The sequence below is a fragment of the Salvelinus sp. IW2-2015 genome, linkage group LG18, assembly GCF_002910315.2.
Source record: "Salvelinus sp. IW2-2015 linkage group LG18, ASM291031v2, whole genome shotgun sequence".
Lineage (NCBI taxonomy): Eukaryota > Metazoa > Chordata > Actinopteri > Salmoniformes > Salmonidae > Salvelinus > Salvelinus sp. IW2-2015.
Window position 1 is genome coordinate 29,311,141 of NC_036858.1, and position 21,906 is coordinate 29,333,046.

Sequence of the window (21,906 nt, forward strand, 5' to 3'; positions counted from 1 at the left end):
GCAGACGCTCTTATCCAGAGCGACTTACAAATTGGTGCATTCACTTATTCATGTGTTGTATCAGCTAGACATTCACATTGCAAGACTTTGTGTCAGTGTGGCCTGTGATCTTTTTCTCTCTCTCTCTCTCTGTGTTTGTTTGGTTTTATTATCCTTGTGGGGACCAGAAGTCCTCACAAGGATAGTAAAACAAGGGACATTCTGTGTTTCATCCGACACGTTGGTGCAGCAGGCTTCCGGGTTAAGCGAGCTGGTGTTAAGAAGCGCTTCTTGGCGGGTAATGTTTCRGAGGACGCTTGACTCGACCTTCGCATCTCCCGAGCCMGTTTGGGGAGTGGCAGCAATGAGACAAGATCGTTATTACGAAATTGTGGAGAAAAAATGCAAAATTGTAATTTAAAAAAATTAGGGTTGGGTTTAGGGTTAAGGATAGGGTTAGGTTAATGGTTAGACTGGGGCGGTATATCGTATATTATAAACTGGGTGGTTCGAGCCCTGAATGCTGATARGCTGACAGCCATTGTATATCAGACCGTATGCCACGGGTATGACAWAGCATTTATTTTTACTGCTCTAATTACGTTGGTAACCAGTTTACATTAGCAATAAGGCACCTCGGGGGTTTGTGGTATATGGCCAATATACCACGGCTAAGGGCTGTATCCAGGCACTCCGCGTTGCGTCGTGCRAAAGAACAAGCCCTTAGCCGTGATATATTGGCCATATACCACACCCCCCCGGGTCTTATTGCTTAACTGTATACCGTATACCAGGGTATTTGGAAAAAGCCAYGGGATGGTTTTTCAATACCATCAAAACTATTTATTTTAAGTTTTTCAATACATTTTTATATTAATACCTGGACTTACCTTTAAGTTAATACCTGGAKTCAACTTGTGCAATGCGTTAGGAGATACAGCAGATTGCGTTCTTAATTTCACCTGTCACATTATTTGACATTATGAAGCTTACCGTAGTTCCCCAGAACAGTTGAGCCAGTCACGTGTTTGTTTGTAAATTGCACAACAGGAGAAAGCAGGAGCTGGTGAGTCCATAGCGTTCTATTTCTATCTGCGAGTGTCTTGTGTGGCGCACTTGAGGTATTTATTTAATTACATTTTTATTTAACCTTTATTTAACTAGGCAAGTCGGTTAAGAACAAATTCTTATTTACAATGACGGCCTACCCCGGACAAACCCTAACCCGGGGAAGGACTATAGCTCTCCTATAGCTCCTCCTACCAGCCTCCACTGGTGTGTATGTTTGTGCGTGCGTGGGAGTGGGTTTCTTTGTGCATGTGCAGTTGAAGTCGGAAGTTTACATACACCTTAGCCAAATATATTTCAACTCAGTTTTTCACAATTCCTGACATTTAATCCTAGTAAAAATCCCATTTTAGGTCAGTTAGGATCACCACTTTATTTTAAGAATGTGAAATGTCAGAATAATAGTAGAGAGAATGATTTATTTCAGCTTTTATTTCTTTCATCACATTCCCAGTGGGTCAGAAGTTTACATATACTCAATTTGTATTTGGTAGCATTGCTTTTAAATTGTTTAACTTGGGTCAAACATTTCGGGTAGCCTCCCACAAGCTTCCCACAATAAGTTGAGTGAATTTTGGCCCATTCCTCCTGACAGAGCTGTTGTAACTGAGTCAGGTTTGTAGGCCTCCTTGCTCGCACACGCTTTTTCAGTTCTGCCCACAAATTCTCTGTGGGATTGAGGTCAGGGCTTTGTGATGGCACTCCAATAGCTTGACTTTGTTGTTCTTAAGCCATTTTGCTACAACTTTGGAAGTATGCTTGGAGTCATTGTCCATTTGGAAGACCCATTTCCGACCAAGCTTTAAATTCCTGACTGATGTCTTGAGATGTTACTTCAATATATCCACAATTTTCCTGCCTCATGATGCCATCTATTTTGTGAAGTGCACCAGTYCCTCCTGAGCGGTATGACGGCTGCGTGGTCCCATGGTGTTTATACTTGCGTACTATTGTTTGTACAGATGAACGTGGTACCTTCAGGTGTTTGGAAATCCCAAAGATGAACCAGACTTGTGGGAATCTACTATTTTTTTTCTGAGGTCTTGGATGATTTCTTTTTGATTTAACCATGATGTCAAGCAAAGAGGCACTGAGTTTGAAGGTAGGCCTTGAAATACATCCACAGGCACACCTCCAATTGACTCAAATGATGTCAATTAGCCTATCAGAAGCTTCTAAAGCCATGACATAATTTTCTGGAATTTTCCAAGCTGTTTAAAGGCACAGTCAACTTAGTGTATGTAAACGTCTGACCCACTGGAATTGTGATACAGTGAATTATTAGTGAAATTATCTGTCTGTAAACATTTGTTGGAAAAATGACTTGTGTCATGCACAAAGTAAATGTCCTAACCGACTTGCCAAAACTATATTTTGTTAACAAGACATTTGTGGAGTGGTTGAAAACAAGTTTTTATTACTCCAACCTAAGTGTATGTAAACTTCCGACTTCAACTGTATGTGTCCGTATGCATCAGTCTGTCTATTTGTCGAGTTAGGTGTCAGCTGTGACGTTCCTCTGTGTTCTCCTCCTCCTCGAGCTTCTCTGGGCCTTGTACATTCATTTTCTCATGTCTGGACCAGGTCCCCACTGTATCCCTCCTGATCCTCCCTGTCCTTATCTACTTCACTTAGACACCAGACGCCATCAATTTCCATCCCGGAGTCCATCCGGCCCAAAGAAAAGGAGGAGAAAGCAGGCCTAGATAAAGGTCTAGCGGGTACGTATTGCTTTTCCCAATAACTGATATATACAGTGTATGGATCAGGGGACTGATGTTCAGAATCTGGAGAGTGCTTGATGTGTTGTAATGTATTGTACTATACCTGCTCATTGCTTGTGATTAGCCCCACAGCTGGATCTACTTAGATTAGATTAAGTTTACTAATTCCCCCTCCATCTCCCATTTCTTTAGATTTTTGTTATACCAGTTTGTTTATTGACCAAACGATGTACAGTGAAGCCACATCAGCATGTTTTTACACAAAAGGCAAATGGTATTTAATTCCCTAAACACAATACTACCTGAAATATATATGTTGTTCAAATATTTACTCTAGTGCGAGATACAGTACAGCTATAGTGTATGTAATGGAACATATAACTTACCAAATAGCTAACTGGACCAGGGCTTAAGAGACCCATTTCAGAWGGTGATTTGTACTTTGGATTTTCCCTCGCGCCATTACATGAATAAGTATACGCTGAGTGTAGAAAACATTGGGATCGCCTTCCTAATATTGAGTTGCACCTAGGGCTGTGGCGGTCATGACATTTTATCAGCCGGTGATTGTCAAGCAAATAACTGCCGGTCTCACGGTAATTGACTGTTAATTAACATAAACACATTTTAGCATCTCCTGGCTTCCACGTATAGACTACAAGCCACTGATGCAGACTTTTTGGGACAGCTACATTTAAAAAAGTCTAATAAATCCATACCTTACACAATCACAATAAATCCATTATGTATTTTAGACAGGTCTAAAGAAACATGATTTGAAGAAAATGTTGTATATTTCAGAAGAACAGAATAGCATACTCCTTGCCCTTATGTTAGATCCTGATCTGGCWATGCCATATGGGTGTGGGMTACACTAGTTTATTTAGCAGACAAGATTTGCTTAGAATTCCATGGCATTATTTTATAGAATGAAGAATACAATTGAACATAGCTGAATAAAATAGTTAGGATATTTTCTCAGCTATTTCTGAGGGAGTGCGCACATGTGGCTATTCTGTGTTGAGCGGTTAACAAAGAAACAGGTCCTCCTATATGCTTCATTTAGAGTTATTTAGGCAACTTTASTTGTGATCAAAACATATAGCCCAACGTTCTAAGGCTGCGTGATACGACTCTAATGATGATTTGAAAAAAGTCGCATGAAAGGCATGAGCTCTGTTGTTATTTGCGCAGGTTGTACACATTTCATCAGTCTCTTATTCACAACACTTGATATTGCCTCGATTTTCCCGACGGCATCCCCTGTGTGTGGCCGTAATGCCCCCTAAATAAATCCATGCCTTTTGCGGCCAATGGGTYGTTATGCCCTTGGGCTGAATATAATAATTATAATTCCCTTCTCCCGGCTACGTGCTCCGAAGAAGCACCTCTCACTCACATGGGTCTCTCAGCTCAATTCTTATTAGCCAATGCCCGTCACGTGATCAGGTCTTTCTCTCAGGCTTTTCGGAGGCCAGCATGATGAGTAGGTCTARCGAACAGCAAAAGCACTAGGCTATCAACTTTTGTACTATGGGGGATAGTAGATTGACATAGGCTGCTATGTCAATCTACAATGCCTCATAGTACAAAAGTTTACCTATTCTGTTCGAGAAAGAAATATTCCAAACATAGTCTGGGACAGTTGTGGGATGCGATAGATCCCAAATGAATACAGTATAACCACTAGCATCCCCCAAAAAATTATTAAGCAATGAGGCTGACGCAACAGATCAGAACGTTTCGCTTAAAATGTTGATAAACTATTAGACTTTTTCGTCACATTATAAGCACAGGAATGTGCACACGGCAGAAACTGACTCAAGCACAAATGTTCCAAAATGCAATCAATTAGCGGGAAAAACACCATTCTCAAAAGTGACCGCAAATGTAATTATGCATGTCAGGCTTTTATTAAAAAGGTGCATTTTTATGGTGAAAATTATCTTCCCCAAACTTGAAACTCATGCGCTGCTTATATATGCCAGTTAGGCTCTACACCCGTTGTAAAGTGGATTAATGTGCTTAAATTTAAGAAGTTATTTGGCCGCTTTTGTTGTGATATAAACCTTGGGCTAGGCTACATGAGGTATGTGACTATAATTTGAAAAATTCGCAAAAAAAGGCATGCTCTGTTTCTTGCCTTACTGCACACAACCTGGGCATGATTCACAAGTGATAAATTATATTATTCACAAGTGAGTTAGCAAGTTTGGTAGGCTACTAACGACCATCAGCAGCATCAGTGCTTGGAGAAGCCTAATTACAGTGACTAAATGGTCACATGGAATTTGACTTCCTTCATGGCTCGTGACTGCCGGTCTGGAGGTAATACAGTCACCGTAGCAGCCYTAGTTGCACCCCCTTTTGCCCTCAGAACAGCCTCRATTCATCTACAAGGTGTTGAAAGCGTTCCACAGGGATGCTGGCCCATGTTGACGCCAGTGCTTCCCACAGTTGTGCCAAGTTGGCTGGATGTCCTTCGGGTGGTGGACCATTCTTGATACACAAGGGAAACGGTTGAGTGTGAAAAGCCCAGCAGCGTTGCAGTTCTTGACACACTCAAACCCATGCGCCTGGCACCTACTACCATAACCTGTCCAAAGGCACTTGCATTTTTTGTCTTGCCCATTCACCCTCTGAATGGCACACATACACAATCAAATGTCTCAGGGCTTAAAAATACTTCTTTAACCCGTCTCCTCCCCTTCATCTACACTGATTTGAAGTGAACTTAACAAGTGACATCAATAAGGGATCATAGCTTTCACATAGTTTCACCTGGTCAGTCTATGTCATGGAAAGAGCAAGTGTTTCTAATGTTTTGTACTCTGTATAAAGTATGTTGTATGGCTTTTGTGATCACATTTTATTTTCACTGTTTACCTAATCAGAGTTTGTGAATGGCAACAAAATGACTATATATACACTAATATAAACATTTTCACAGCAAGCTTAGCATATTGTATTGACGTGTGTAGACTGTGTGTGCGKGTGTGTGTGCTCACATTTATCTGTGTCTGTTTGTATGAACAGTGGGGTCTCCTGCAGAGCTCGGGGAGTATGTCGTGCTCCTGGCTGACTGGATGCTCATGGAACTACCACTGGAAGCGTTGGCAATCCTGCAAGAAGAGGGGCTGAGCTCTGTATCTCGTGACTTCTCACTGCAACTCCTCCACACTCGCCTGCAGAGAGAGGAACCAGGTGAGGGGTTACACACACATTAGCATGCCCACACTAGTAGTATTAAAGGAAGACTCAGCAATATGACGTGGAGGCAGAAAGTAAACAGCATAGTCAGTCAGTTTCTGCAACAACTGAGAGCATTGAAGCGCGAGGCTCAACTTGTCCGCAGTTTTGGTGCCCTGGCTTCCACACTGTTAACAGAGTGACACAAATCTGTGCACATGCGCAGATACTGTGTGTGACGGTGTGCGAGCGACGTGTTGCCTCTAGCTCATTTCAATATCTCCGGTGCTGCTCGTGGCAACGTCATTTAGCTGAGTCTACCTTTAACAAAAACATTATTTAAGGTAGTTCATCACACATGCATAAATTAGGCAACTTGCAAACTTTGCAAGTGCAAATTAGCGTYTAAGTCCGTCCAGAGGGTTTTGTACTTTACAAGCATTTAATCTATTCTTACCCCTCCATCCAATTGGCAAAGCTTCATTAAACTTTTTGGAATACTAATGATGTTTTCATGACATAATTTGTTCAGGCAGGATTTAACACCCTCGCCCACACTGTAATCGCTTTAAACCTCAGTTGGAATGACTTTGACAGTGTTTGCATAGCTACAACACTCCATTCCAGCCATACTCAATAGGCAGAATATAATAGTCCCGATCCAGACCTACAATGTGTTAATAAACGCAGTTGGGCTTTAAACTTACTGTTGAGGGAAACTTACTGTAATAAAAGAATGCAAAATAAGCAATTCTTGAAATCAACTAGCCCATTTCTTTAGCTAGGTTAGTTAAGCTAACCAGCTATCTAAACCTTGTAGTTATCATGGCCAGATTCTCTCCTGAGGACCCTATTTGATTTGGTTGTAATGTCGGAGTCACTCAGATATCATATTGACATGGCAAAATGTGTAGAATTGCAGGAAATAATCTTTAAAGYGGCAAAATGTTCTCTCCGCCAAAAAGAGGGTTGTGAACAATGTGTCAAGTTGAAGTTTTATCGCATGCACAAGTACAGTGAAATGCCTTGCAAACTTTACCCAAAGTGCAGTAATCAATGTCAAAATAGTATAACTAATACAAATACAAATAAATATTAGGCGAAAGTGGCGGGTAGCAGGATCAATAATAGTAAACAGTATGGCAGCAACTTAAGGGTGGGACATTTTAGTTAAAAAAATATACATTTACATAAGTATTCAGACCCCTTACTCAGTACTTTGTTGAAGCATCTTTGGCAGCGATTACAGCCTTGAGTCTTCTTGGGTATAACGCTACAAGCTTGGCACACCTGTATTTGGGGAGTTTTTTCCATTCTTCTCTGCAGATCCACTCAAGTGCTGTCAGGTTGGACGTGGAGCATCGCTGCACAGCTATTTTCAGGTCTCTCTAGAGATGTTCGATCGGGTTTAAGTCCGGGCTCTGGCTGGGCCACAGAAGGACATTCAGAGACTTGTCCCCGAAGCCACTCCTGCRTTGTCTTGGCTGTGTGCTTAGGGTCGTGGTCCTGTTGGAAGGTGAACCTTCGCCCCAGTCTGAGGTCCTGAGCGCTCTGCAGCAGGTTTTCATCAAGGATCTCTCTGTACTTTGCTTCGTTCATCTTTGCCTCGATCCTGACTAGTCTCCCAGTCCCTGTCTCTGAAAAACATCCCCACAGCATGATGCTGCACCTCCATGCTTCACCATAGGGATGGTGCCAGGTTTSYGCTAGTCGTGACGCTTGGCATTGAGGCCAAAGARTTCAAACTTGGTTTTATTAGAACAGAGAATCTTGTTTCTCATGGTCTGAGAGTCCTCTAGGTGTTTTTTTGCTAACTCTAAACGGGCTGTCATGTGCCTTTTACTGAGGAGTGGCTTCTGTCTGGCCACTCTAGCATAAAGGCCTGATCGGTGGAGTGCTGCAGATATGGTTGTCCCATCTCCACAGAGGAACTCTGGAGCTCTGTCAGAGTGACTTTCGGGTTCTTGGTCACCTCCCTGACCGAGGCCCTTCTCCCCCGATTACTCAGTTTGGCCGGGTGGCCTGCTCTTGGAAGAGTCTTGGTGGTTCCAAACTTCTTCCATTTAAGAATGATGGAGGTCACTGTGTTCTTGGGGACCTTCATGTTTCGGTACCCTTCCCCAGATCTGTGCCTTGACACAATCCTGTCTCGGAGCTCCAAGGACAATTCCTTCGACCTCGCGGCTTGGTTTTTGATCTGACATGCACTGTCAACTGTTGGACCTTATTTAGACAGCTGTGTGCCTTTCCAAATCATGTCCAATCAAATGAATTCACGACAGGTGGACTCCAATCAAGTTGTAGTAACATCTCAAGGATGATCAATGGAAACAGGATGCACCTGAGCTCAATTTCGAGTCTCATCGCAAAGGGTCTGAATATTATCTAAATAAGGTATTTTGTATTTTTTTTTTCAATACATTTTAGAATAAGGCTATAACGTAACAAAATGTGGAAAAAGTCAAGGGGTCTGAATACTTTCCGAATGCACTGTATGTGTATTAAAGTAGTACAAAGTTTAGTATTTGGTCCCATATTCCTAGCGYGCAATGATTACATCAAGCTTGTGACTCTACAAACTTGTTGGATGCATTTGCTGTTTGTTTTGGTTGTGTTTCAGATTATTTTGTGCTCAATAGAAATGAATGGTAAATAACGTTCTACATTATTGTTCCATTATTGTGGATACTACCATGGTTACGTTTAGTTCTGACTGAATCGTGAATAATGATGAGTGACAAAGTTRGAAGCACAAATATCATACCCCCAAGATATGCTAACCTCTCACCATTACAATAACAGGGGAGATTAGCATTTTTGGGGGGGGCTATGATATATGTGTGCGTCTGTAACTTTCTCACTCTCACTTTTGTTGGTGGGAGAGGGCAGAGTGGAGTGCCGTTGAGATTGCGTCGTCTGTGGATCTGTTGGGGTGGTATGCAAGTTGGAGTGGGTCCAGGATTATGTGTGCCATGACCAGCCTTTCAAAGCACTACATTACAGATGTGAGTGCTACAGGGCAGTAGTCATTGTTACGATGTCGATAAATTACAATATCCATCCGGACCTTTGTCGCCTAGGAAATTTGTGTSACCGGACCTTCTCAAAAAGYATTTGAGTACCTCTGCTCTATTCTTTCCCAATATGGTCTGCGTATCCAMATTAATTTGTAATTTGGTTGTAAAATTCACATGACAAGTGAACTTTACATTTATATCTGGGAAGGTAATTCTGATAATGACRCGGAGAAATGTGAGCCTCACATTCTTGAGGATACAATAAAATAAGTRTCAGATAGTGTTCAATCAATATATTTTATTAGTAAGCTGCTATCCAATAAGTTATGTACTGCACATAGATCATGATGCTCTTACATAGAGTACCAATCAAAAGTTTAGACACACCTACTCATTCAAGGGTTTTCTTTATTTTTACTATTTTCTACATTGTAGAATAATAGTGAAGACATCAAAACKATGTTGTAACCAAAGAAGTACTAAACAAATCCAAMTATATTACATATTTGAGATTCTTCAAAGTAGCCACCCTTTGCCTTGATGACAGCTTTGCACACTCTTCAGATTCTCTCAACCAGCTTCATGAGGAATGATTTTCCAACAGTCTTGAAGGAGTTCCCACATATGCTGAGCACTTCTTGGCTGCTTTTCGTTCACTCTTGTGGTCAATCATCTCCAAACTATTCAATTGGGTTGAGGTTAGGTGATGTGGGGGCAGGTCATCTGATGCAGCAGTCCATCACTTTCCTTCTGGTCAAATAGCCCTTAAACCTGATGGGTTGGCGTATCGCTGCAGAATGCTGTGGTAGCCATGCTGGTTAAGTGTGCTTTTAAATTCTAAATAATCACAGACAGTGTCACCAGCAAAACACCATCAACCTCCTCCTCCATGCTTCACGGTGGGAACCACACATGCGGAGATCATCTGTTCAGCTACTCTGCGTCTCACAAAGACACGGGGGTTGGAACCAAAAATCTCAAATTTGGACTCATTAGACCCAAGGACAGATTTCCACGGTCTAATGTCCATTGCGTGTTTCTTGGCCCAAGCAAGTCTCTTCTTCTTATTGGTGTCCTTTAGTAGTGATTCACGTAGTCTCCTCTGAACAGTTGATGTTGAAATGTGTCTGTTACTTGAACTCTGTGAAGTACTTATTTGGGCTGCAATTTCTGAGGCTGGTAACTCTAATGAACTTATCCTCTGCAGCATAGGTAACTCTAGGTCTTCCTTTCCTGTGGCAGCCCTCATGAGAGCCAGTTTCATCGTAGTGCTTGATGTTTTTACGATTGCACTTGAAGAAACTTTCAAAGTTCTTGAAATTTTCCAGATTGACTGACTTCATTTGTTAAAGTAATGATCTGTCATTTCTCTTAGCTTATTTGAGCTGTTTTTGCCATAATATGGATTAGCCCTATTTGGTAAAATACATTTTCTGTATACCACCCTACCTTTGTCACAACACAACTGATTGTCTCAAACGCATTAGAAGGAAAAGAAATTCCACAAATTCACTTTTAACAAGGCACACCTGTTAATTGAAATGCATTCAGGTGACTACCTCGTGATGTTGGTTGAGATAATGCCAAGAGTGTGCAAAGCTGTTATCAAGGCAAAGGGTGGCTACTTGGAAGAATCTAAATATAAAATATTTGGTTACTATATGATTACATATGTGTTATTTCTCGTTTTTGAGGTCTTCAATATTATTCTACAATGTAGAAAATAGTAAAAATAAAGAAAAACCCTTGAATGAGTAGGTGTGTCTAAACTTTTGATTGGTTCTGTAGATCATGATGCTCTTATAGATCATGATGTCTTACACCCACCACTTTTTTGGTAAACAGCTAAGGGATTGTCTGGAAAAATGTAACAATTTCAAATTCATAGACTGAGCTGTGGATGCTTCGTTCTAACGTCATTGATTTGAGTATAATAATTCAATGGAATAAGAAATGTTTTAGAGGCATTTTGAACAAATAGATCCTGAATGACAGCCATTGTTTAGTGAAGGACAATGTTTACTGTAGCCTGAAGCATCCACAACTCACCACGAAAATGTAATAACGGACAAGAAAATACTTATTTAAGTATAAATAACTTTTACTTAAAAAAAAAAATGTAAAGGTCCATTTGTCAGCAAGACTCATTAATTATTTCAGGCTACAAGAGTGTAGGCCTAATGACTTGTTGAATGTAATTACACTTTTTTAATACTTTTTTCATGAGGTTTTATAATTTATTGGTTGACAAGACAAACTATAAAACACAAACACAACACACAACAGACATTACACATTTATCCCCCCACCCAACTTCCCATCTCACTCACAGGACTTGCTTACTTAAGTACATGTATTTACAGTAATGATTTTATACTGCCAAGTGTTGTAGTTTTGCACTTGCAGTAGAGAGATTGACAGTTCAAATTGAGCTATGCCCATGAATAAATAAATCCATTGCTAATGTGGCAGAGTGTGTGGGTGTAACGTCTGTCGTCTTCCTCCTCCTCGGACGAGGAGAGGCGAGAAGGATCAGATGACCAATATGCAGCGTGGTAATTTGACATAACGATGTTTATTAAAGAATAGACGAACACGAAAAACACTTGAGAATTTACAAAATATATAACGGAGTCAACAGACCTGAACAAACGAACTTACATAACACGAAGAACGCACGAACAGGAAAATAGACTACCAAAAACGACGAACAAACGAAACAGTCCGTGTGGTGCAAACAGACACAGACACGGAAGACAACCACACAAACAAATGTGAAACAACCTACCTTAATTGGTTCTCAATCAGAGGAAATGTAAACCACCTGCCTCTAATTGAGAACCATATAAGGTAACCCATTAACCAACATAGATACACATAACATAGAATGCCACCCACTCACGCCCTGACCGACTAAACACAACACAAAACAACAGAAACAGGTCAGGAACGTGACAGTGGGGCTTGGCATTGTAAGGCAACCATTCTCTTGGCTGTTGTTAGGCCGGCAAGCCAAATCCTTCTCTGCCTGTATGTTAAGTTCGGTGAAGACTCATCGTTAAACAATATGCAATTGGCCAGACATGGGATGGGTTTAGACAAAATGCCTGACATTGATGAAGCCACAGATTGCCAAAAGGAGTGAACCTCTGGGCACTCCCAGACCATATTAAAAAATGTGACCAATATATATTGTCCTGCTAATTATTTWATTTTTTATTTTACCTTTATTTAACTAGGCAATTCAGTTAAGAACAAATTCTTATTTTCTATGACAGCCTAGGAACAGTGGGTTAACTGCCTTGTTCAGGGGAAGAACGACAGATTTGTACCTCAGCTCGGGGATTCGAACTTGCCGCCCCAATAACAGGGTTAATAATATAACTGTGAGAATGTCCAACGGGCTTTTATATAATTCTAAAKTAATATTAACAATAATCGCTTTGTTTAAAAAATAACAATATTTTGGAGATTCTWTTTTCAAATAACGTAAAATGAGCGAGGAAAAAGGCCATTCTTGAACATGGGGTGAGACATYGTTCCAATTTGTTATTTAGAATGATTTATTTCTGTTTTTAGAGGGAGAGAAACCAAAAACCTACAATCATCTCATGGGTCTCCCAGTCGAGGSMGKCACAGGTATTGAACCAGCATCTGTAGCAACACAGCTTGCACTGCTATGCAGTGTCTTAGACTGTTGCRCCACTCAGGCGCTGTATAATGTGACCGGTCGGGAGTGGMCTACACTACTACAGTAAGACCAAAATAAAATAATAAAAACCTTAGTGTAACAACAGTTTTAGTAAGTAATACTGAAGTCGTGCACAATTATCAGTTTCTATTTAGGTTTATGTCRCCCATTCATTGTCAGAGACCCATTTGGACCCAAAAGCATAATCAGTGTTCTAACTCCCCCTTGCGCTGGTCTGGAGCAATGAAGTGGTGACGCAGGGTACCGTACTAAACCACAAATTATCCCGTGGTGTAAGCTCACAATTTTTAAAGGAGGAACCACTGTACTTTGGCATTAAACCACACATTGTGGGCACAGAATAAAGACCCAGAAATATAATTTAAGATTGGGGAGATTTTGGCCTCCAGAACACTTCCGTCTTTGTAAAGTGGACATTTTGATCCAAGGGCACTTTCCCCTCCATATACATTTGGAAATCAAAGGGTGCAGTTTCTTMCAATATCCCAGTGGCTGTGAAAGGGGAATCATAGAGCTGTAAAAGTTTATYCGAGGAAGTATGTTCAGCTTAATGATGTACATGCAAGTTTGAAAAGAGTTTGAATTTGTGCATTGAGACCATCTTTGTAGGTCTGACTCTACTTGTTTATGAACACTATTAAAWTTGGTAGTGATCTGTAAGGACGGATAGATGTCAATGCCTAGGTATTTGAAATGGCTTACTATTGGGATGTCAGGGGACATGTAGGTATCGCTTCATTAAGCGGTAATAGTGTGGATTTGGTCCAATTAATTGTGTAACCTGAGATTTAACTAAAGTTTTTAAAGATATTGAGAAGGACAGGTAGAGAACGAGGGACGTCTCCAACCTATRGTAATATATCATCTGCATATGGTGGTCAGAGATGTGAGCAGTGGTAGGAACATGTGTGGACTGACAGACTGCCTGAGCCAGGGGTTCTAGTGATAAAACAAAGAGTAAGCTGCTGAGAGCACATCCTTGCCTTGTCCTTTTGACAATGAGGAATTGTTTAGAGGTACTGCCATTCAAAGTGATCAAAGGCCTTTTCGGCATGAAGTGAAATGAACAGCATCAGCTAGTTCCACATCTGCAGCTGCAGAAATGACGTGTAGCAGACGGCAGATGTTGTCAGAGGCCAAACAAGTTTTTATAAAACCAGTTTGATCATGATGAACTAAATTTGTCATGCAAGGTTCAAGTCTGTAAGCCAATAATTTTTGCATATCATTTAACATCTAAATTGAACAATGATATGGGGCGATAGAATACTGGTGCCATCATTATCGTCATGTTTAACCTACAATTTAGAATAAAAAGAGCGAAAAGTATTGTTAATTAACTTTTGGTCTGTATGCACTATCCCCTCTGTTGATTTGACTGTAATATTATTTGCAAAGCCCTCATTGGTCCTTAGTTTCATAGCCAATAACCGGCTGGGCCTTGCACTGTTGAAGTAATAATTCTGACGAGCTTTGTACATAAGAAATTCCGCACATCTGTATAAAACATTCAGTTCTTTCTTAACCAAGTTCTATGTCGTGTAAATATTTTGAAGAGGTGACAGATTGCACTCTGTTGTAAAACATTTAACTTTGCCTCCAATCGTTTTGCTTCATTAATATTTGCCTTGTGTAAATTAGAAGAGAATAAAGTTGCATTGCTTCTAATAAAGCCTTGAATTGCATCCGAAGTATGCTTGGATCGTCAACCGATCCTTCATTAATGCTAATGAATTCTTTGAGATCTTATGCAAATTGATGTTTGAAGCTCTTATTTTGTAAAGAGGGGGTATTGAAGCGCCAGCGAGCTGCAAGTTCCTGTTACCACATAAATTAGCCATATACAAAACTAGATTATTGTCTGACTGAATATTTGGCATACACTGAGTATACAAAACATTAAGAACACCTGCTCTTTCCATGACATAGATTGACCAGGTGAATCTAGTTGAAAGCTATGATCCCTTATTGATGTCACTTGTTAAATCCACTTCAATGAGTATAGATAAAGGGGAGACAGGTAAAAGAAGGATTTTAAGACTTGTGTTTTATTTTTGTGTTTTATTTATACATGAACATTTGCAGTGTATCTCCGCAGCCTGTCTGGTGTAAACAAGTGTAACAAACATCAGACATGCATTCAACATTTTGAACCTCTGAAATAGTCTTCACATGTAAAATTACAGTAAGTAAATTGTATTTAAATGTTTTATTGTAGTTCTTTTGAAGATGATGTTTTCTTAACCTTTCTGAAAATATGCACATTTGTAATTTACAAAAGAAAAAGTAGTTCATGTAATGTTTGGGCAAGCTTAATTAACTTTAAAAAGGTTAAATAATTTGCATAACACCAGTGGGTGCTCAAAGGTTACAGACTTAAATGAGCAGAGACGTACTAGGGCATTTGGAATCTGGTGGTGTTGTGTGTGTGTGTGTGTGTGTGTGTGTGTGTGTGTGTGTGTGTCGGGCACACACATGTCGTACTGAGCAGAGATTGTATGTGGATGAGGTTGGCTGGAGTATATATAAAAAAAGTGACATTTACTTTCCACACCTAGGACAAACATTACCATCATTTTGACATCTATAGTTTACCACTGTGTCAAGAAGATGTAGTGCCTGAAGCACCTTTTGGAAAGCGATATGTGTTATTCTACGCAGTAGTTTGCATGAAACATGCACAGGATGAATTTGAGCATACAAAAGAATTCCTTTGGGAAAGCAATGGTTATTTTGTTTAGGTGTCTGTCTGTTGTTTCTGGATTTAATTATAGGGTACATTTACTGAAAAGGAATTCTTCAAGGCCTGACGTTTAAAGGTTCAATGCTTTGCAGTTCTCTAGTTTGCTATCTCGGTTAACATGGAACTATAATCTTGCTTAATTTGGTCAGACGTAGTCTGTCCGCTAGAGATTACTAGTTTGCTAGTGGTCACTGCAGAAGGAAGTATTTATGGGTCGTAGGAAAACTTTCAGAGTTTCTGTATTCTTTCAGCGTCTTCAATGATGTCATTGGCTTTGACAATAAACCTGAAAGTAAAGTAAAGTCATTAGGGATTTGTCAAAATGCTGTGTAATTTAAACCGCCAGACAACTGCTTCCTTTATTATTTCTGCATCCTCTTTGTGGCAGTTGAAAGTGACAACAAAAAGGAGACCAAAGGTGGAAAGGGAGCCAAGGGGAAGGTAGATCAAAGCAAAGCCATCAAAATGGTGAGTTCAGTAAATAAATATAGGCCTGCCTTTTTACCTGCCTTCAGCACAGGAAATTATTTAAGTCCCCTGGCCCGCTTGTGACTTCTCAATCAATTACATAATGTTTCTGTAATGATCCTGTGTCTGGCTTCTAAACCATATTTATTCCCTGTCACCCTTTCACTCTTGCTCTCTTTCTCTCTCTCTCTTCCTCTGCCTCTCTTTCTCCCCCTCTCTCTCGCGCTCTCTATCTCCCTTTCACTACTCCACTCTCTCACTCCMAAGTCAAATTTATCTCTTCCGCTCTTGCTGTCACAGATGTTTGTTTGGATGTCTCTATCCAATATTAGTCTACCTGGATTTAATCTGTGTTTCTTGTTACCCAGGTGCCGGTCAGTCGTGTCTTGCCTCCCAACACCCTCCCAGTAGACACACACAACTTCAAATGTATATTTTACTTGTTTGACTTTAATAATGACCTTTAACACCTCCAATAAGTATTTCACTGATTTTCAGTGGTGAGATAATCTATATTTCTAGGAATTTCCTAGATAGGTATTTCTTAAATATCTTCCCGGTACAGCCAGAAGAGGACTGGCCACCCCTCAGTGCCTGGTTCCTCTCTAGGTTTTTTCCTATATCCCTGCTTTCTAGAGTTTTTCCTCGCCACTGTGCTTCTATCTATGTATTGCTTGCTCTTTGGGGTTTAACCCTGGGCATCTGTAAAGCACTTTGTGACAACTGCTTATGTAGAAATGGCTTTATGAAATTTGATTTAGGAAATAAGATTGTTTGTAATGCCAGACCAGTGACATAATGTGGAGAAAATTGTCCTTAATACACCTCATCTAAGATATCATAGACCCTTACAACGAAGAGGAATATGGTAAGTAAGCATGATCTCAGTTGTCATTATGATGTTTCTGATTTTGCTAATAATTTCCTAAGAGAATCGTTGATCACGATACGGCCCCAGACGATAAGCTATGTTGTTCTGACAGCCCCGGCCCATATTCATGGGTGTCTAGGATCAGATTTGACTTTATATCATAATGTATAAGATTATATGGACAGGGGGTACCTGATCCTATCAGCACTTCTACTCTGAGACACTTTATGAGTATAGACCCTGATCTCGACTGATATCTTTGTAAGCTGTGCTATGATGGGTTTTGTTGCAGTAGGAACCTAGGGGCATGGCTCTCCTGAACGAAACATCCAAGAATACCATAAAGAGGTGCATCCAATCTAGTGTAGAATATGCCCCCAAAAAGTAGTTGATTCAAGATAGCACTGTTTTCCAATCCCATTTATTGATTTGATATTTTGTTTTAATAAGCATGAAAATGTTGCCAGCGCCAAATAGACGTGGTTGTAATGGTCAGAGTTTTTAGCCTTTAGCCGACTTTTATGTTGATGTCCCTACGCGCGGGTGAAGTATGTGAGTGGCCGTTTTACGAAATCTGTCTTGCCTGCTACTTACTTAAACCGCATACTGTGTACTAATCATACCAAATACTACATAGAACGTACTGTTTAGTAAAATCCTATGCAGTAAGCAACAAATATCAATATACTACTCATCTTTATTGAGATGGCCTCATTGAATGCGCAATCGCGCTTTTCCCCCGACGTTCATACATCTTTGTAGAACACGTCCCCTATTTTGATTATCAGCTGGTGTCGAACACACTTGAGTGTGAAAAAACTATTCAGTTCTGTGAAGCGAATTCTACTAGATGAAAAGCCAAAATGAGTATGACATCCGGGCATTTAAAGTATACTTGATTTTCAAAATTTCACATACTATAAAAGGTMATTTTTTCGCATACTCAAACGGCCTACTGTGTCCAAATACCCATACTAACCAGTCCAAATACCCATACTTGCATCGTAGATAGTAGGCTGTTTGAGGATGCGAAATAAGAACGTTTTATAGTATGTGAAATTATGAAAATATAGTATGCTTTAAATGCCTGGATGTCATTCTCATTTCGGCTTTTACAACAGCTGTTAATCAGATATGGATATGGGGATGTGCTACCAAAATTAAACAATAACACAAAACAACACAATCGTGCATGACGCATTCTCAGTATGCAAAAATAGAACTCTTTATAGTATGTACATTTTCAAAAAATCGAGTATGGTTTAAATGCCAGGATGTTATACTCATTTCTGATTTTCATCTAGTAGAATTCGATGCACACTTTTCCAAAATGCATTAGAAGCAAAGGATCCGACCCCTTTTTTCAATTTTCGCCTAAAATGACATACCCAAATCGAACTGCCTGTAGCTCAGGACCTGAAGCAAGGATATGCATATTCTTGATACCATTTGAAAGGAAACACTTTGAAGTTTGTGGAAATGTGAAATGAATGTAGGAGAATATAACACATTAGATCTGGTAAAAGATAATACAAAGAAAAAGCGTGTTTTTCTTTTTGTACCATCGTCTTTGAAATGCAAGAGTTAGGCCAAAATGTATTATTCCAGCCCAGGCGCAATTTAGATTTTGGCCACTAGCTGGCTTCAGTGTATGTGCAAGTTTAAGGGGGCACCGATCCCGTAGAGCAGGGGYGTCAAACTCATTTCGCATCGTGGGCCACATACGGCCTAGGGAGATGTCAAGTGGGCCGGACCATTAAAATTATACCATACTCTGCTATAAATAACCAAAATATCATGTCTTTCCTTTGTTTTGGTGTAAAGAAGCACAAGAACATTAGGAAAATATTGAAATTTAATGAACTATCCTTTTACAAAACATTTCATGAAACACCTCATATTTCCTTAGACAAATGTGCAATTTACTTTTATCATCTCCACAAAATGCATTGCAACTGATCCCACTGATTGTACAAAGGCACAAAACTTTAATTGGTACTGAAAAATATAGTATGAACTTTAAGATTAAATTAGACTTTTAAAGAAAGGAATTTTTAAACCACTTACACATACGCATATAAAATCTAAATGTAATCCCTGCGTACCCTTACAAACTAAGGAGAGTGATTTTAAATGTGTAATGAAGAAAGTGTTCGCCTGTCCTGTAAATCTGTAAACTTCATACATGAAACATACATACACATACAATACATACTGAAAATGTATGGAGTTGTATGAACAGTAGAATTCCATCCACAACTTTTGTTTTTGAAGCTGCTGACTAACATTAAAGTGCACATTTTTTTAAATCACCACAGTAAGGATTCATCTTCACAGAGCTGTATTCTTTCAATGCAAACAGTATCTAAGGCAGCATTTTAAAGGTGTTAGTCTAGTCTGGACTTGTATTTGTTCTGAAACTTGGCATCTTTTGGCCTGTACAAGTGCATCAACACCAGGTGTCATGTCCTGACTAGCTGTCACTTTCAGAATGTCATTTAAGTGCTTGTTTGTGAGCCTTGAACGCATTTTTGTTTTATTGATATTCATCACTGAGAAAATTTGTTCACAAAGGTAGGTTGTCCCAAACATGCACAAAATTTTAGCAGCCAGGGCTGTTAATTTGGGGTACCCTGGTAGTAGATACTGATAAAATCTGTCCAGACCTACAGAGGCAATTTGCCCTTCAAATCTGCATCACCACTGCAAATCAATTATCTCTAGCTGAATTTCGACCCGGCAGATCAGAAGCTTTAACTGTGAAAGGTGAGCGAAAAACTGAAAATTCTGTCTCAAGTTCACCAAATACCTGAAAACGTTTCTCAAACTCCCGCAGTAGTCCTGCAATTTTGTCTTTGTACCGTTTCATGTCCGCATCAGGTCTGGTCACCACACATCTCTCAGACAGGGGAAATGAGCAGGGTTGCCATTTGCCAGTTGCATCTCCCACAAAGTCGCTTCAACTTAAATGCATGTATGTTGTCAGAAAACTGTGTGACAACTTTTTTGCGGCCTTGCAACATTTTGTTCAGATTGTTCAAGTGTTCAGTAATATCAACCAAGAATGCAAGGTCCCGTAGCCATTCCTGAGATTGTAATTCCAACCCCGGTTTTCCTTTTTTCTCCATGAATGTCCGATTTCCTCTCGTAGATCAAAGAAATGCCTCAGCACAGCGCCTCGGCTTAACCATCTCACTTAGTGTGGTATGGCAGGCTGTGGGTAATGTTGCTGTCGCTGAGAAGTTTGTCAAACTGACGATGGTTCAGACCTCTGGACCGGATAAATTTACAGTGCGAACAACCACTCCATGACGTGGTCCATTTTCAGCGACTTGCAACACAATGCCTCCTGGTGCAAAATACAGTGAAATGTCCAGAAACGATCTCCTCCATTAAGGGCTTGTACTTTGTCTTTGAACTTTGTCGCGAACACATGCTTTCTTTCCGACCATGGATGGCGCGCCGTCTGTAGCCAGGCTGACAGCGCGGGACCAGTCCACTCCAACTCTGTCCAATGCAGCAACGACAGAGCCGAAAATGTCCACGGCTGTTGTGTGGTGTCCATCTTGGCACCAACTCAAGAAACTCTTCAGTAACAGTCAATGTCTCATCAACTCCTCGAATAATATGGCCAGTTGGGCCACGTCTGTGATGTCAGTGTCTCCGTCAATTGCCACGGAAATGCAATAAATGACTTGACTCTCTGTTTCAATTGACTGTCTAAATCTGCCGATAGTTCCGAAATCCTCTCTGCTATAGTATTCCTCGTCAGGCTAATATTGGCAAAGCTTGTCGCTTCTCGGCACATACAAGTTCAGCCGCCTTCATCATGCATCGTTTACAAAGTCACCGTCGGAATACGGCTTCGATGCTAATGCTATTTCGCTAGCAATTAGGTAGCTGGCTTTTACCGCTGCTTCACTGACTTCTCGGCTCTGGATGAAAGTTGACTGCTGTTTCCTCAGACCGCCAGCAATTCGTTAATCTTATTCTCTCTTCAGTTGTCCTTGCAAGCCGTCATATTTTTCGCTGTGATGAGTCTCGTAGTGGCGTCGAATATTATATTCCTTCAATACCGAAACTTGTTGCAAAACACTCCAAGCACGAAGGTTTTCCGTGCATCTCTGTAAATAAATAGGACGTGGTCCATTTTTCTTTGAAAAATTCTACACTCCTTTCTACTTTTCTCCGTTTGGATAACGACATTTTGGCTAATGAGGGTGTAGCGGAGAGGTAGAGACCAAGGTATTAACAACGTCGTAACAAGCAGCAGATGGCGCATTGATACCGTCTGCTGTTTTCAGTCTGTCTCAGTGATGCAGCTTGTCTTCTACTCTGATGGAAAGAGTGCGCCCCTTAGCGGATAATCCATGAATTGCAGCGAATTAWAAATATTAATTCCATGTCTTTTATGCATTTTTTCCACTTTCAAATTATCCTGCGGGCCTGATCGAACCTCCTTGGGGGCCGGTTCCGGCCCGCGGGCCGTATGTTTGACACCCCTGCCGTAGAGGTTAATTAGGAAGATGGATTTCTGCTTTCTCATTGAAAAGTGTTTCTTGTTCTCTTGGCCTTCGTCAGAGCTTTTAAACGAAATATTAAACCATCTTTTGATTTCTGAACGTGTCGACACAGGGGACTTGGGATGTGGCTACGTTATTGATGTCATGTTAGTCAGGCCTTATGATTTGAACATATGGATTGTTATAGTTTGTAGGCTAGGTTACCTATTGAATTATTACATGTATGGATCAAGCCTTAGCAGTCACTTTCATCTCGTTCCCAATGATCAGTGCTTTAGTTTATTACGTTGCTGTCCAACGGTTCTGAATTTGCGATGCACCCAACTGTCCAAATTGTTCTGTGCAATAGCCTTTTGATTTGAGCATTTGAAAGGTTTTGGTGTGTGTACTAGGCTATTTGATTTAATGTATATATGTTACAGCACTTAGGTTTCACTAATAAATATGTTGAAATGGAACCAGATTATACATTTCTGTCTTCAGTCCTTTTTAAATAGGATAGATGGGCTATATGGTCTACTATGGTATAAGTCGAATGTGATAGTGTTCCTATAACCAGCCTCAGTAGGCCTATTACTCCATTCCTATTCTATTCAGAGTTTTGAGCAATTA

General features: G+C 40.3%; 1 protein-coding gene across 1 annotated transcript in view; it reads left to right on the forward strand.

Moving 5' to 3' along the window:
- LOC111978170 (cilia- and flagella-associated protein 46) overlaps positions 1-21,906 on the forward strand; it is a 103,353-nt gene that overhangs the window by 73,222 nt on the left and 8,225 nt on the right. The window contains exons 50-54 of the mRNA XM_070448419.1: positions 2,683-2,768; positions 5,808-5,975; positions 15,821-15,900; positions 16,269-16,329; positions 16,736-16,768. Coding sequence (XP_070304520.1) covers positions 2,683-2,768; positions 5,808-5,975; positions 15,821-15,900; positions 16,269-16,329; positions 16,736-16,768 — 428 coding nt within the window. The remainder of the gene's footprint in view (positions 1-2,682; positions 2,769-5,807; positions 5,976-15,820; positions 15,901-16,268; positions 16,330-16,735; positions 16,769-21,906) is intronic.